This window comes from Gadus morhua, chromosome 22 (genome assembly GCF_902167405.1).
Source record: "Gadus morhua chromosome 22, gadMor3.0, whole genome shotgun sequence".
In the NCBI taxonomy this organism is placed as follows: domain Eukaryota; kingdom Metazoa; phylum Chordata; class Actinopteri; order Gadiformes; family Gadidae; genus Gadus; species Gadus morhua.
The window spans coordinates 18765991-18782683 of record NC_044069.1 but is presented as its reverse complement, the minus strand read 5'-3'; the positions used below and the strand labels follow the sequence as shown (position 1 = coordinate 18782683).

At 43.9% G+C, this 16693-nt stretch overlaps 1 protein-coding gene across 1 annotated transcript; it reads right to left on the bottom strand.

Moving 5' to 3' along the window:
- Positions 1-2685: 2685 nt before the first annotated feature.
- On the bottom strand, positions 2686-12396 carry tmem106bb (transmembrane protein 106Bb). Its single transcript, XM_030346284.1, has 8 exons — positions 12281-12396; positions 10804-10995; positions 10421-10484; positions 9963-10122; positions 5619-5759; positions 5353-5402; positions 4944-4997; positions 2686-4130 (listed from the first exon to the last, which is right to left on the bottom strand). The coding sequence occupies exons 2-8, from the start codon at positions 10985-10987 to the stop codon at positions 3992-3994; spliced, it is 792 nt and encodes a 263-aa protein (XP_030202144.1). The 5' UTR covers positions 10988-10995; positions 12281-12396; the 3' UTR covers positions 2686-3991.
- Between the last annotated feature and the right edge of the window lie 4297 nt (positions 12397-16693).

The following is a 16693-nucleotide window of genomic DNA, read 5'->3' as shown; positions in this document are numbered from 1 at the left end:
TATGCATACGCATATATAAATATATATATAATTTCTTATATCTATAATAGAAAGAAAAAAGTTTGTTTTAAGAAGAAAAAAAAGAGGAAAAAACTGTGTTTCTTTGTTATGTACCTAGCAGGAAAAGACAGCCGTACTATTCAGGATTCTGTTTATACAATCAAGGCCAGAGTTTGGGTCCCTATCCATCAAACACTATGAGAGGAACAGGAAGACGGACGTGGCCTGTCTGGACGTAGCCCATCTCTTCAGGTATATCCCTCGGAGTCTATACTCAGGTAACATGGAGCATATGTCCACACAGTAGTCTGCTGGGGACAGCAATCAGAGCTCAATCAGAGAGGTACCTTATCCCCCCCACCCCACCCCCGGGGGTAAACATTCCAAGCTTAAGGCCAGTTGTGTGTTCTGGACCCTAGGAGTGTCTGGCACTAGGAGGGGGTGGGGTGGTTCTGACCAAGGTACACTGTGAGAGGCGGACCAACAGGAACTCAGTGCTTCCTGCTTCCGAGCGGCGGGCCCGAGCCACATCCCGTGCTCTGAGCGTCTGAACCGGGCCGTACTGTGAGTGGCTGGACCGGAGAGTGTAGCCCCTTCCCCTTGAGACGACGCCCCCTATCTGTCAAGACTAAAGTATGCACCAAAGTTTCCCCCAATGTCCAACTGTTGCGGTAATGCAGTGCTCTGCTATTCCATTGAATGCATTCCATGCGCTTTCGAAGCCGCGCTCACAGACTGTTGAATTCATTCCCCGGGAGAGGAGAGAAAATGGAGGCTCTATTGTCATGGCTTTGTCCCGCCACCAGGTCATCTAGGGGTTTTTGATGCACAGAAAAAAAAACTCCTTGTCTCTCTCCCTTTTCATTCATTGGTGTGTTTTTATAAGAAACCATAATGGCGCCACAGGAAAAGAACTTCTCAGCAACTTTCATTCTAGTTATCCTGTGCGAGACGGCGCCCTCTATAGGTTACACAATGCATTCACGTTAAAACAAACGTCACTTTTCCAAATGTAAATGATCCACACTATTATTTATCAAGACAAGTGAAGAGAAACATAATAAAAAAAAAAAAAACATTTATTTTGATATATAATGTGTGAATTCCTGCATCCTTATTTGGTACATATGTGGCTTTAAGAAAACAGGATTAAGCAACATTGTGGTCTTCTGACTACATTTCAGCACCTTGTCCAGAAATATAGCTTATGCAGTGTCCACCATACCCTGGCGCTGGTAAACTAGATGTGTGCAATAATAGAAGGTGTTGTTGTTGTTCTCCTCCTCCCGAATGCTTTCTGTTTGACACATCATCACGTCTCCCGTTTCCTTTGAGCAGCGAGTGTGGGCGGGACTAGCGCTCTGTAATGCGGCTATCAAGCCGTCAATACAGATACGCGCCAGTGACTGGAGCGCACCACTGGAACACAGTGTTTATCCCACATGTGAAACCATACTCGTGTAACCTGCCTTGTCAAAGTTCATGCACAAAATGGCAATAAAACCATTGGTTTGTTTTGTCCACTGCTTCTTGTGTGGCGTCTGTTGCTTTGGCTTTCTTGGGGAATTAGGAAAGTTAAACTAGAACCCGTTAAACTGCATGATAACTTGTCCCGTGAGCAGCCTCTAGTGGCCGGTATCGGACCATCAAATGTGTGTGTGAGTGAGATTCTTCTGTCTGAATTAATCCTTCAATTAGTTGTAAAGAAACCCCAAATGCAAAATAAGAATCTGATTATACGGACAAAACCTGCGGATTATTCAGAGATTTTTCCAGAAACCTTTCTGGAGGCTCTCAGGGGGTCACAAGGGTCAATCAAGGGGTCTCCAACCCTCCCATATGTTTCACCCTGTCTACAAGTACGCCGGATTCCCTGGTCAAGTCTCTATTAGAAACAGAAGGAATAAGAAGACCTCAAATGATTCTGCACTAGCCTTTGGACCTCCTCTCCTCTGTCCCAGAGAACGGTGACAAGGAGGACATGAACTGCAGCATGGCCCACGTCTTACTTTAATAGTATCCTACCAAATACACAGAGAGGTAAATGGAGTGGGGACGATGCAGCGCTGAGACAAACAGATCAACGCTCAAACTGAGTGTTGATCTGAGAGCCAGTAAGAGGACAGCACCACAACAACGTCTGGGCCAGGTGACGGCGCCGTCTCTCTATGAGCCTGTTTAGATTTGGCATGGGTCCTGAATCATTCCTGGCCAATCAGGGCTACCTCCCTTGATTGTTTGGGGGAAAAAAAAATTGCTGAGAAACATACAGAAAGTGACTCAAACGTACTTCATCAAATATTTGGCTAAGCTCAAAGCTTCATGTTCCAGGAGGGTCAAAGGTCAAATTCAGACCAGCTCAATATTCATATTGACGATTGTACAAGAACCAAATCTCTCAGGGGGCGTGAAGCTGCTCATTGACCTCAGTTCTTGTGATCAGGTTTTGTTCAGGACACTACTCAATGTGTTTCTGCAGAAGGAGTTTTATTAATGAAGTATATTATTGATCAGATCTCCATCAGGCTGCTCCTGTGGTTGGGGGCTCGACCCCAGCGGGCGTTGTCTGAATAATGCAGATACGGTCGGTACCAGAGCAGCGCTCAAGTGTGGAGGATGGGCCTCCAGGTAGCTGGATGTCTTCCTGAGCGGCCTAGCTAAAACACAGCAAGAAAACACAGGAGCCAAAGCAATGTGTAAAAGGTATGCCTTCTACATTTATTTCTATAAATAATGAGAAATGTGGAAATCCAAATGACCATGAACGGAAAGCGTTGAACTGTCACAGAATATTATCTTGAGTTCTTAATATAAGGTGGAAGAAGGCATCCACATCTGTTATTTCATTTCCTAGATTTTCCTTATTTGCTTCCTTGATCAAATGGTGCTAATACCTTAGGTAATACCATGTGTTTTTATACCGAGATGAACTAATTCAGCTAAGGAAACACACAGCACGCCTGTGGAAGTCTTGTCAAAAATATGTAATATGTAAGTATTTGATGTTGTATGACACTCCGCTACCCTACTCAACTGAGTGATTGGAAAGAAGTACATTTCATAAGAAAAATAAATAAATTAAACTGAATGACATGCTTCATGGGAATTCACTTGTTGAGATGAAAATAAGGTATTTATCCATGTGCATTTAATATATTGTTAACTTAGTACAATCTTGTAAAGGTGATATACAAATGTGTTTTCCAGTCCGAAGCAAATTGGTTAAGACTCCTACACAAAAAAATAATACTTTCCTTTTTCAAATATAAATGTTAAAACAATGCATGTTGACATGCGCGCGTTTACGTGAATGAAGTAGTTTTAGTAGTAGTCATAAATTAAACTGATTATCATCCTTTCCAATGGGTTAAGTCACTCGTATCAATAATAATAATAATAATAATAATAATATTAGTATACAGGCTTGAGTTAAATCTTTCATCAGCCCGTAATGGCCCTGGCGTCAATACTTAAACATAACCACCAAGCTGCTGAACGAAAGCTATAGCCCAAGGCTGAAGCAGCTTCAACATAGAAAGTGTGTTAACAAGGTGCTCCCTAGAAAGGGGAAAAGCTTATACAAGGTTAACAACAAACAAAAGCTTTGTGCTTGAACAGCCCAGTGTGCAATTCTATTTAGGCTCAAAAATGGAATAAGGGACCTTTCAACAATCTTATCAATTTGTGCTTGAATGCACTAATCAGTAGTTTATACCCAAAGCACGTCGTCGGAGGGACGCCACGTGGATTTATTTGCAGCCTCAGGTGCATTCTCTCTTGCTTGTAAAATACTATGTGCGTTCAAGTTTAGAACCATCCTGCTTTTCTATTGGTTCCTGTTGCCAGGTACCTTCACAACGGGCCTGTATGACCAACACAAACATTAAGTCAGGGTTGAGGATCGAATGAATAAATGAACGAGAGGATGAGGGAGGATGATGACACCGGGGGGCCAGGGAGTGCTGCAGCCGGTGACGGGGGGGGGGGGGGTTCACTGGGAAGGCTGGAACAAGCTGGCCGGTATGCTCATCCCGTGGTTAGATGTGGTGTTTCCACCGCAGTCCACGTACTGGTACATCTCCATGGACACCTGCTCGGCGTGGCCGAAGTACGTGGTGGTGACCATCACCCTGGGGGGACAGCAAGGTCAGGACGGGGGACAACGACGCACAAACCGCTCCACAGGGTAACGAGGTACACAAGCACATGCTTTGTATCGCTACCATTACTTTGTCGGTATTCTGCTATAACATATGAAATGTAGACACTGACCCCTGTCTACTGAGAGTGAGTTTTAATGACTAGTTATATGCTGATATTTGTTCCCACATTTCACAGTGGGACTCCACCTTCTTTCCCCCCTCACAATTACATTTAGAACCTTTAGCAGACGCTTCATCCAAAGCTACATACAACGACGATAGAGTCAACAATTCTCGTCGGGACCGGTTAGGGTTAGGTGTCTAGCTCAGTGACACCTCGACACTCAGCTAGGTGGAGCTGCGACCGAACTAGCAACCTCCCGTTTACTAGTCAACTCGCTCTAACTCCTGAGCCAAGCCGACCCTCATCAGTTATCTTATAACTTTACAACCAGCTAGCCCTACTAGCTAGCATATGCTCAAAAAGCATATGCTAGCTAGTAGCATATGCTCAAAAAGCTATGCTAGCCTTGAATCGTGTGAACCAGGTTGATCGACAGCCAGGGGTTACACTCATTCTCTTTGAGCTTTAAAGGGGAATATCTCTGCACTGCTGCTACACTGGTCAATCAAAGACACTCACAGCAGACAGTGTCTCAGTGGGTCCATTTCTTGCTAGTTTTTTGGGGAAAAAGCTAAATAGAAACTTCTTCCCTACTGCAGCTTTAAAGGGGAGCTTTAAACAACGAAAACAATGAAAAGTAAGTGGACTAAAAGCCACCAAGCTCAACGGATACTTACTGCATCATGACCACGATGTTGTGCACCCTGATGGACTGCAGAGTGCAGTAGTCACTGGGGGGAGAAATGCATTATGATAAGCAACTCCTCAAGGTCTGCTCTTCACCGTCCTTCACCCAACATCGCGGGTTTTGATTGGGGTCATGTGATGCTGGTGATTCAGAGATCCAACATGTTGATAAAGACATTAAACCAATTTGGGAGGACGCTGGATGGGGTCTGAGCAGTGACCTCAATGGCTAATTCTGCTTAGCAACACAATGAGACACAATCGGCCAATCCCAAATATGTATCAGGGCAGTAGATCCCAGCCTTTGTTCGGCCTGAAACCCAAGCTCAGAAATTATTATCCCACCAGGTGACCCCCTAATGGTGCCTTTGTTCCCCCTGTCGGCAGGACTGTACTCACTACATGTAGCTCATCTCATCCGCCAGAACCGTCGACACCATGTAATCGATCTGAGGGGGAAAGCAAAGACACTCAGAAGACGTTTGAAGCCAGCCTCAAACCTTCTAGAACAGGGGGTTCTCAAAGCTTTGAGAGGCCAATATAGGAACCCAGAATTAGAATGTTTCTGCGGGCCGCCATTGGCCCGCGGGCCGCACTTTGAGATCCAATGTTCTAGAACAGTACAAACCAAAGGCTGCAGCTAGGCTAGGAGTGGAGCCAGTCACCTGCTTCATGTCCAGCGGGCTGATGGCCGTGATGTTGTTGATGCGAGACTTTCCGATCACCGTCTTGGCAAACTGCACCTGGGCCGTGATGTTGGCCACCTCCACGGAGTAGTAGTTGTTGTTGGTGATGTTCAGGGTGTTCTGAGGGATACAGGCCGTTTCTCAAACACGTAGGGGCTGGAGGTACCGTCTACAACAGCTTCCATCAGAGGGTAATTTGTTGGAAAGGCCACAGCCAACAGTCAGCTACTAGTGAGTGAAATGCTCTGACGTTATGTTTGAATGCATTCTGCGGTTGGGTGAAGGTTTTCTTTTTTTTTACCGTCAAAACCTCCCAAAAACATCAAGGTTCGCAGTTTAGCCGTCAGACTAAAGTTGTGCTGACACCTCATATTTGCCTATTAGTAGGGGCTCTCAGCAGACTGCAGTCTGTGTTGGTCGGCTCGCTGCATTTTAATTTATGATGAGCATGTGCTTGCATTGTTAGTATCTCCTCCCAATGTCTGATGGCTAGGCCGTTGGACACTCCCCATCGGTCCATATTTCTACACGATAGGCGAATCACAAAGTATTCTGCGCCCCACAGAGGCTTAACTGAAACGTAATTAAACCGGGTATGGCTCATGTTTGAAAAGGTTCCTGATAGGTACAACTTTAAAACAACAGCTTAGAAGTGTGTACCGTTAGCAGTACAGCAGTAAAAGGAAGGTCAAAGGAAGCGCCTGGGACAGTGCTTGGTTTAAAATGACACTGATGTCATTTTTTGAGCTGTGGCCACCAAAAGATCCAGATCCCTTAAGAGGGAAGTCCTTAAAGTGAACACGTTTTTAAGCCCCTGGGCTCCTCTGTAGCGGACCAGTGATAGATTTAATAATGCCCGCTTATTTGTATTAATCGTATTTGTGCATAACTCAATCACTGAAGTGAACTTGGTCAGGATCTTCCAAGGAACACGTGCACTATCGGTGGTTTCATTAGGATGTATGGTTCATCTGTACTGTTTAAAAAATGTGTCTACAAGGTACAGACACATCTATCCAGGCAACACGGTTCAGCATGTCAAATAATGCTGTTATTTCCCTATTCGCTTTCCAGAGAACTAATAATGTTATAAAATGTATTTAAGAATCGATCTACCTTGGTTCCACTGAAGTGATGTGTGCCTGACTTATGCTAGGGGGATGACAGAGACCCTCACCATGTTTCAGCCATGATCACCATCCACTGAGGTTTCACCATTCTTTTTCCTTTTGTATTAAAGACTATTTAGACAAGTAAATAAGCATTCAACCAAACCAACTAATTTACTAAATAAGGACTCATTTAGAAAAACATAACCTAAAACAACCAGATCAGAGACCATTCAATTCAGGTATATTATCAGGTTTTATATTATATACTATATATATACATACACACACATATACATACACACACACACACACACACACACATATAATTTATCATTTTTTTGATTTAGTGTACTATTTAAAGTACAAACATTCAGTAATTGAGCAAGTGAAGGAATGGATGTGCCGAAATTTCCTTCAACTAAATGAGAACAAAACAGAGGTAATTGTATTTGGTTCTAAAACGGAAAGGCTTAAAGTAACCCAACACCTTCACTCTCTGTCCCTGAAAACCTCAATCAAAGCCAGAAATCTAGGGGTTATCATGGATTCAGATTTACATATTGACAGTCACATCAAATCAGTTACAAAATCGGCATATTATCACCTTAAAAATGTAGCAAGACTTAGAGGGCTCATGTCCATCGAAGACTTACAAAAACTTGTACATGCCTTTATCACTAGTAAGCTTGATTACTGCAATGGTCTCCTTACAGGTCTCCCAAAACAAACTCTGAGGAAGCTTCAGCTTGTTCAGAATGCTGCTGCTAGAGTTCTAACAAAGACCAAAAGATTTGATCATATTACACCAATTCTGAAATCGTTACATTGGCTTCCTGTAAGTCAGAGAATTGATTTTAAAATCATGTTGCTTACCTATAAATCCCTACATGGTTTAGGCCCAAAATATTTAACTGATATGCTTCCACTACATAAGCCTTCTAGACCACTAAGAAGCTCCGAGACCAATCTGTTAATTATCCCCAGAGTAAACACAAAACATGGGAAAGCAGGATTTAGTTACTACGCAAGAAATAGCTGGAATAAACTCCCAGAGGATTTAAGACTTGCCCCAACTCTGAGCACCTTTAAAACAAGACTGAAGACTTTTATGTTTGCTATAGCTTTCTGCTAAATAACTTTGCCTTTATTTTCTATTTTAATACTAAAATGCCTTTTTAACTTTCTATTTTTTGCATATGTTTTTCTTTTACTTACCTATTATTTTATTTTATTGTATGACACTGTTTATATGTGAAGCACTTTGAGTCTGCCTTGTGTATGAAAAGTGCTATATAAATAAAGTTGCCTTGCCTTGCCTTGCCTAATTATCTCTTCTCTGCCTTTATAGACTTTAACCACGTCACCAAACCCTCACACGCACCACTGATTCACTGACGTGCACATTTCATACCTTCATAATGCAATACGTCTTTCACAGCAGTTCAATTGGCAGTTCATCCTGGATTGATTGGGCTCAGGTTGGGTTAATAAATAACCTTTAGCTTCTTTGTGCCATAAACATATTAGTTTAAACCTTCATTATGTGGTGTCTACCTTTGGTTCTGGCCACTTGAGCTAGGTTGTAACACTACGCTCTAGGTTTGTCACCTCAGATACCACGTCATTAATAACGTTTACCTTGTGTCTAGTTTGTTGTCAGTACTACATGATACAAAAATCTTTGAGAAATGAACAGCGATTTTAAGTTGAATCATGTGAGTGGTTGGCCGCGTTGTTTGCTGAAGGATAGCTTGTTTGTCCCTACCATGGCAACCAGATGAAGCAATCATTGCTAATCCGTGAGTGTGTGGACACCCAATATCCTGTGATTGAAGTATGCTTGATCTGATGAAAGGCAGTGCACCTGCATGCAGCGCTGTAGAGGCTGGTCCAAATGGACCAGAGTGATTTGGTAGAGTCACGCGTGTCACACTTTGACCTGGCGCATCATGTCAGGGCCAACCAATAGATGTGCAGTAAAGCTGGAGAGACAGACTGTTATGAGCTGTCGTTCACCGTGTGGTTTTAAACGTTAGGGGTTCACCGTGTGGTTTTAAACGTTAGGGGTTCACTGTGTGGTTTTAAACGTTAGGGGTTCACTGTGTGGTTTTAAACGTTAGGGGTTCACCGTGTGGTTTTAAACGTTAGGGGTTCACCGTGTGGTTTTAAACGCTAGGGGTTCACCGTGTGGCTTTAAACGTTAGGGGTTCACCGTGTGGCTTTAAACGTTGGGGGTTCACCGTGTGGTTTTAAACGTTAGGGGTTCACTGTGTGGTTTTAAACGTTAGGGGTTCACCGTGTGGTTTTAAACGTTAGGGGTTCACCGTGTGGTTTTAAACGTTAGGGGTTCACCGTGTGGTTTTAAACGTTAGGGGTTCACCGTGTGGTTTTAAACGATAGGGGTTCACCGTGTGGTTTTATACGTTAGGGGTTCACCGTGTGGTTTTAAACGTTAGGGGTTCACCGTGTGGTTTTAAACGTTAGGGGTTCACCGTGTGGTTTTAAACGATAGGGGTTCACCGTGTGGTTTTAAACGATAGGGGTTCACCGTGTGGTTTTAAACGTTAGGGGTTCACCGTGTGGTTTTAAACGTTAGGGGTTCACCGTGTGGTTTTATACGTTAGGGGTTCACCGTGTGGTTTTAAACGATAGGGGTTCACCGTGTGGTTTTAAACGTTAGGGGTTCACCATGTGGTTTTAAACGTTAGGGGTTCACCGTGTGGCTTTAAACGTTAGGGGTTCACCGTGTGGTTTTAAACGATAGGGGTTCACCGTGTGGTTTTAAACGTTGGGGGTTCACTGTGTGGTTTTAAACGTTAGGGGTTCACCGTGTGGTTTTATACGTTAGGGGTTCACCGTGTGGTTTTAAACGATAGGGGTTCACCGTGTGGTTTTAAACGTTAGGGGTTCACCGTGTGGTTTTAAACGTTAGGGGTTCACTGTGTGGTATAAACCGTGCACGCCCCAACGAACATAGAGTGTCCCACCAGTGATGCACCGTTACCCCTCAGGGGGGTACGAGTTGTAGCGGGGGGTGGACGGTGGACCCCTACACAGCTGCATGCAGCAGCCCTACGGCCCCCCCCCCCGTCTAAAGGGCGGAGCTAGTTCTGGCTCTAGTCACACCCTACCGGTCAGCTGACGGCCAATGCGGTCCAATCGAAACGCACGTACACTGAGAGGCGGTCAATTTAATAATGGGAAGGCTCACCGTGATGTTGAGGTACACGATGCGCTTCTCCTGGTCGTAGTTGACGAACACCGACTTGACCCCCACGTGGGACACGTCGATGGTGCGGGGGAACAGGAAGAACACGGCCAGGCTGGACAGCAGCAGACACACCAGCACCGAGGCCGTCACATACAGCTTCCTGGGGGACGCCAGCGCACAGAGGGGGGTGGGATCATACGCCTTTAACTCTTCATAGACGTACATCCTGTTGTTATCGACTGAAGGCTGGGTTAAATCGATTAAATCTCAATGAGCCTCTATCTGTAGGCTTCCTGGTATCCGGAGGGTACAACGTCATCGCTGCGATTCGTGGGAGGTTCGTTTGAGGAGGCTAATAGCATGAGACGAGAGAGGAGGCTCTGAGGAACATCTTACAGGCCTCTCGTCACTCATCCGCATCCCGTACATGAATCAAGAGAGTTAAATGGTTTACTTACGTTCGTCTGGGTCTCAGCCGTTGGTCGCTGTATGGAATCAATGCAACCAGCTGATTCTCCTGGCCTGAAAACCCAACCATCATGTTTTTTACTAAGCAGTGAGGCTTTGGTATATTCATAATCAGAAATGGCATCAAATATTTGCCAACCCCACATACATCATAGCCAAGCTCTTCGTAATATATGACAACATTTTTTGGGGGATTTTTCTTTGTCATTTCTTGCCGGTCATAGGTATCATTTTTTTTTCACTACAATGCCACTTATCAAACACAAAACAATTTCTGGATATTAAAAGCATGTGGAATGCCAAGTTGTCAATAGTGTGAAGCCCTCTTCAAATCCTTATGCATGTTCATGTGGTCGACGTTTCTTCTCCTTACCTCTGGGAATCCTCCCAGTCCCTTGACACGTGGGGCAGGTGACGCTGTCCCTCCCAGTGAACTCCACATAGGGGAACTGGGACACATCCTTCCCTTCACCGTCCTCATCCTTGGCCTCATCCTCCAGAAGAGTTCGATCGCCGCTGCATGAATGCTTAGCAAAGAGGGAGAAGGACTTCCCCATAGCCACACCTACAGGGAACCACACTGTTACAGCTGGGGGTTTGGAGGAACCAGCCGGAGCGCTAGACTCTGAAATGATCCAAGCCAAAAGATGGCACATAGACCACTGACAAGGTGAGGATATTGTCAAATGACAAGTGTGGATGGACTAAGGAATAAGGAATAGGCTTGAAGAATAGCATTATTCTGTAGTTGTCTCACCCTATAGTCTGTGGGCCAGTACTGATTGCAAAATCTGCACCTCTTCTGTTGCTAAAGCTTATCTCATAATGATCCTCACTCCCTGAAGTCAAGCAGCAGAAGTTAAGTGACAAAGTGCAAACACTGCTGGCCCATTTCTGGGTGAACTAAATATGCAGGAGTAGTCTTACATGTCACTCTTTACAACACAGGGTGTTTATCCCTTAGTGGACAGAAATCTTTAAAGAGTACACCCAGTTCTCCTCTGATACAGGCCTTGGACAGCCAGGAGAGGCTGTCATAGCACATCGATTACTCTCGCGAGTCGCAACACAGATTTCACACCAATATGACACAAAAAAGCTTCTCATATAAACAGGTTGCCCCAGCTTTAAGTATGCAGAAGTGTAATGTTTACTAGGAGAGGAGACACAGGAGGACATAGGAGAGGAGGGAGAGGAGATAGAGGAGGACATAGGAGAGGAGACACAGGATGACAAAGGAGAGACACAGGAGGACAAAGGAGACACAGGAGGACATAGGAGAGACAAAGGGGAACATATGAGAGGAAACAGGAGGACATAGGAGAAGAGACACAGGAGGACGGAGGATAGGAGGACAGAGGAGAGGAGACAGGAGGACAGAGGAGAGGAGACAGGAGGACGGAGGATAGGAGACACAGGAGGACGGAGGATAGGAGACACAGGAGGACGGAGGATAGGAGACACAGGAGAACAGAGGAGAGGAGACAGGATGACATACGATAGGAGACAGGAGGACATAGGGGAGGAGACACAGGAGTTCATGGGAGGATACATGACTAACCCCCAGATGATCAGTGGGCTCTAGTCAAGTTATAGTGTCGTGCACCAGGTGGGACACATAGATAGATGATTATATTATATTATATCATTATATTATATAGAAGAAGTCTGAGCTCCAGTTGTAGTGATCTAGTGATAGTACGTCATTAGCTAGCTGAGCTCCTGTCACATTAAAGTGTCTGCAGATCAACGACCCCGACAGCAGACCGCCTCCCCGGCTCAGGACGGGACTAAAGTACGCTGTGTACACTTAAACCTCAACCCCGTCGACGGTGTCGCAGTCTACTTACCGATATGCGGCCGTTTAATAGTCAAGCTTAATGGCGGTCAGCAGCAGCGTTAACGTTACTCATGGACGTGTTTTGTGTTTACTGTTAGTGTTGCGAGCAAACAGCGCATGTGCGAGACGTCATGACGTCTCGCGCATGCGCGCTTCGCTCGTCATACCGACGGCGGCTTCGAACGCCTCGATGGTAAAACTGCAGCGATTAAAGATTTTCTTTTATGAGATTTGCATGTGTTAAATTGTATGATTTAAAACTTGACGGGAGTCATGATTGGAAATACGATCATATTTTAAGATCAACATAGAGGTTATTCTTATCAACGTATTTGCACAAGGGGGCGCCATTTGTTTATTATTATGAACCCAGCTCGAGATGATCTGTACATGGATTATATTCAATTAGGTTCAATTTATCATTTTATTTTCTATCTGATGTATTTAAAACCACGTATTCTATCCACCTTATGACATATTTTGATGTTAATATATAAAGAAATATCAACCAGACCTTATTGATGCAACACCCATGCTGTGACATTTGTTCGATATACTTGATGATATATATTTTGGGAGTTACTTGGGGTTATGACCAGCATCCTTCAAGTGTTGAGCCAGAGATGTATGGTAACAAAGAAAAACAAAGAAAAGAAAAGGCCCAATTGCACATGAGGACACTGGTCCATAGGTCAAAATAAGTACTCATGTTCTCTATCCCATTTTGAATACATTTCATTTTGACCATTTTATATGGTTTATTGGATGCTTAAAGGGAATCTCTTAATATTTCATCGAGTCAGGTTGTTGTATAATTCTAATGCATAAATTGCAACATTATTGCAATTTATACGATTATTGTTTTGGTATCGACCGTGTATATGGAAGACCTCATATATACTTAGCCTTCACAGGATGCTGCTGCGAAGAGCTAGGAGTGGCACAGCAGCAGAACTGATGTGCTTAACTGAGTTTACACTTAAGGCGCCAATACTTGGAACAAACCATTGTTATATTCTGCAGCACCTCGTAACATCCAACCCTGAGTTTGGTTTGGCGCTAAATCGTTTTTTGTGTTGTGTTTATTCATGTCTGATGGTTATGTTGTGATGGCTGCCGTGCCATCACAAGAGGGGAAGGGGGAGAGAGCAGCACAGTGAACCGTATGACTGGGAGCTATGTTGAAGTTCAAGACCTAGTTCAAAGAGCAGAGGACACCATTGGGAAGGACCTTTAAGAATTTACTTTCCTTGTTAACTTTGGCTTCTTTGAATCCATGTTTACACATTAATTCATGGACTAGAAGTCTTCATCTTGAGCGTGTGGTGGGGTAAGAGCTGCAGTCTCAGTTGTTTATTCCATTCTTGCTTCCATGTGTTACTCAGCGACTGTGATCGGCCGCTCGCTGCTAATCCAATCAGCCCGGTGGCTCGAGCCCTCCGTCTAATCACTGTGAACCGGTCCCATCACTGCCCCTGTCTACACCGACCGCCAGGCAATGCGGGATAATATTGTTTTTGCTGCATTGTATTTTCATCCACAAAGGCTGGCCCTGGTGCGATCACTCATCCCGCCGTTCCAGCGGTCAATTCATTCGTTCCGCATCAGCGGGGTCAATGCAGTGTGGTGGTCCGGGCCTGTGGGCCTGGGGGGAGAGGAACGGCTAGGATGCTCAGACAGGAAGAATGAGAATGCTGAAGAGTCTTTTCCATTCCTTGCAACTTAAGGCCTATGTCACAGAAGCCCTCTGAAATATAAAGCTATATTATCGCTTTATACTTTTATATTTGGTCCCTTAAGGGCATAATAATAAAACCTTTATAAACATTATTTCATGCAGTAATGAACATTATTATGGGAGATGAGGGGTAAGGTTAGGGTAAGTTGGTTAGGGTTGACCGCTATCGTTTATCAAACAGGTACACCATTAGTAAATTATTACTCGACCATAGTTTACTGTTAATGAACTATTAGTTAATTAACTAATATTTAATTAACAATTATCATCAATAGATATTTGACTTCATTATTCATTAGCATTACCATGAATGGAAAAGCAGTAATATCAGCAGTAGGAGTAAAAGTATTGCTACTATTGGTGTTGCAATACTAAGTGGCATATGACGCAGCTTAATACATAAAAGAATCATTCGAATGAATCCAACTATCTATATAATCTATTAATGAAGAGCCCTGCAGGTGAGAGGTTGGGCAGTGGAAAGTCACCGCCCACAAAGGGGTTCCAGGCTCGTTTGACCTCCAGACTCTGTTGCTGCCCTCCAGTCAAGCAGCCCTGATGAGACAGAGCCAACAGGAGGCTGGAGCCAGCGATTACCTTGAAGAGCCCTCCACTGATTGGGCCTAATGCTGAGATCACCCCCTCAGCCTCAGGCCCATTGTAGACCTGCGTAGGGACTGATGGCTGATTATGTACGAGGGAGGACGGGATTCGGTCTCTCCTTGAGATGACCCTTGGTTTGGGCCGTGACATCAGAACCACTTCCCCTCACAAGCTGGAGGTCGCCAACCCCCCCCCCCCCCCCCCAGCCACTAGAAAAAAGAGTCAAAGACTTGTGTGTGTGTGTCTGTTTGTGTTTGTATGTATTTCCATGTGTGTACGGTTGTTAGGGGCAATGGAGAGAACACAGTAGCTGAGGCAAACCCCCAAAAATAGACTACCTGCTGTCTCATGTTTCAGGGTACAGCTAAAGAATGAAACATTCATGAGTTCAACTTTTAATCGTCAAAGTGATAGCTTGAAGGTCCTTTTGTTAATGCAACACAAGCTGCCAACATATTTCCAGTTCAAATAAGCCCCTTTGCCCCGCAAAAGCAAACCTTTCATACCGCAATTTTGAGGAACCAGCTTCATTCTGATAGAAACCCGCTCCCTTCAGATCTCCCGCCAAAGTCACTGCCAAAAAACACACAGCTAGCTTGCTAGCTTTAACCGCAGGTCTTCCTAGCCCAGTGGAAGCCCAGTTCACACACACAGGTAGGTATAGGCGGATAGGAGGACAGACAAGTACACATTCCCATCATTTCCTTTGGGATGATGAGATGATTGAATGAGACGATTGGACGGTCTTATTACAGGCCTGTGACAGCCAAAGATACCACATCTCTTATTTTTGTCAGGGCATTTGATGTATTGATTGCTGTCGACAAGATGTGAGAATTCTGACAAATGACCAAGAAATGCTTCCAGAAGAAATAGAAGCTACCCTTAACATGACTTAACATCACCTGCGGGCAATGCAAACATATGTTATCCAAATTGTTGCAGCGTTTCCCAATAAATGTTTTGATCGAATTTTATAGAGATCAAGTGAAGGAAGATAATTTTTCAACTAAATAAAAGGGTGTAGGAGACAGAAGATAAAGACATGTTAAATGAGTACTAACAGGAGGAAGTGAGTCTGATGCCAGAAGCCAGGCATTTCTGCTGTGAAACACTGAAGTTAATTAACTAAAACACGAGCCGAAGGGCTCCAAACAGTCTCTCTCACTGCCTTTAACTAACTATACAGCCCACATACTTCTACACTTTGACGTTTTATTTGCATAAGCAAACACTGAAAGCTTATGCAGTCCACACATTTAAATTTCAGCAAACATCCTAAATGATTTTCCTTTGCTGGAGTAAAACTATACGAGTACTACAATAAAAAGACAACAGATGCACATATTTTCCATTAGGGAGAGAACATCAGCAGAGTGATAAGCAGTCAGAGTGACTCCAGCTCTGCTAGACTTGGCTCAGTGTCCTTGCTCAAGGTTTATATGAATCACGGCTGTCTGGTGTAGACCCAGGGGACTTCATATATATATACGTTCTGAACATGAGCCTCTCTCGTATGGATTGGGGAGGAGAGGGAGTCTTAGGCCTGGGAGATCTTTATTTTCCGAACCCAAACTTTCCGGTTAGGAATATAAAGGTATCACGCTGCTAATTATGACCGCACAGGTAGATAGAGACGCGTTATGGAGGAGAATCGACCGGGCATACCGGATTGTCTTTCCTTCAGCTCAGTCATTATAGTCTTCACAAAAAAGAACAAACACAGTTTCCATGAGCTTTAATATGTAATATTGCATCATAATTATTAATGATTTAAACAAACACATTCTCTATTCATGAATTATTGAAGCATTTACTATAGCTTCAGCTGAGCTTTACCGGCAGCATTGGAAATAGATTTTACTTCATTGATATTTCGCATATATATATATATAGAGAGAGAGAGAGAGAGAGAGAGAGAGAGAGAGAGAGAGAGAGAGAGAGAGAGAGAGAGAGAGAGAGAGGGAGATTAGAATTTTACCTTTAATCAGGGTATTTGATGCACCATAAAGAACTGTTTTCCCTTTATTTGAAACAATGTACATATATGTATATATATTCATTGATATATAAAAATTAATA

What these genes read in the sequence shown, in the direction of transcription:
- tmem106bb (XM_030346284.1), bottom strand. Translation starts at nt 10,987, where the DNA reads ATGGGGAAGTCCTTCTCCCTCTTTGCTAAGCATTCATGCAGCGGCGAT. An exon ending in CGGCTGAGACCCAGACGAAC is followed by an intron (nt 10,123 to 10,420) that starts GTAAGTAAACCA and finishes GGCGTCCCCCAG; the next exon opens with GAAGCTGTATGTGACGGCCT. An exon ending in GATGAGATGAGCTACATGTA is followed by an intron (nt 4,998 to 5,352) that starts GTGAGTACAGTC and finishes TTCTCCCCCCAG; the next exon opens with TGACTACTGCACTCTGCAGT.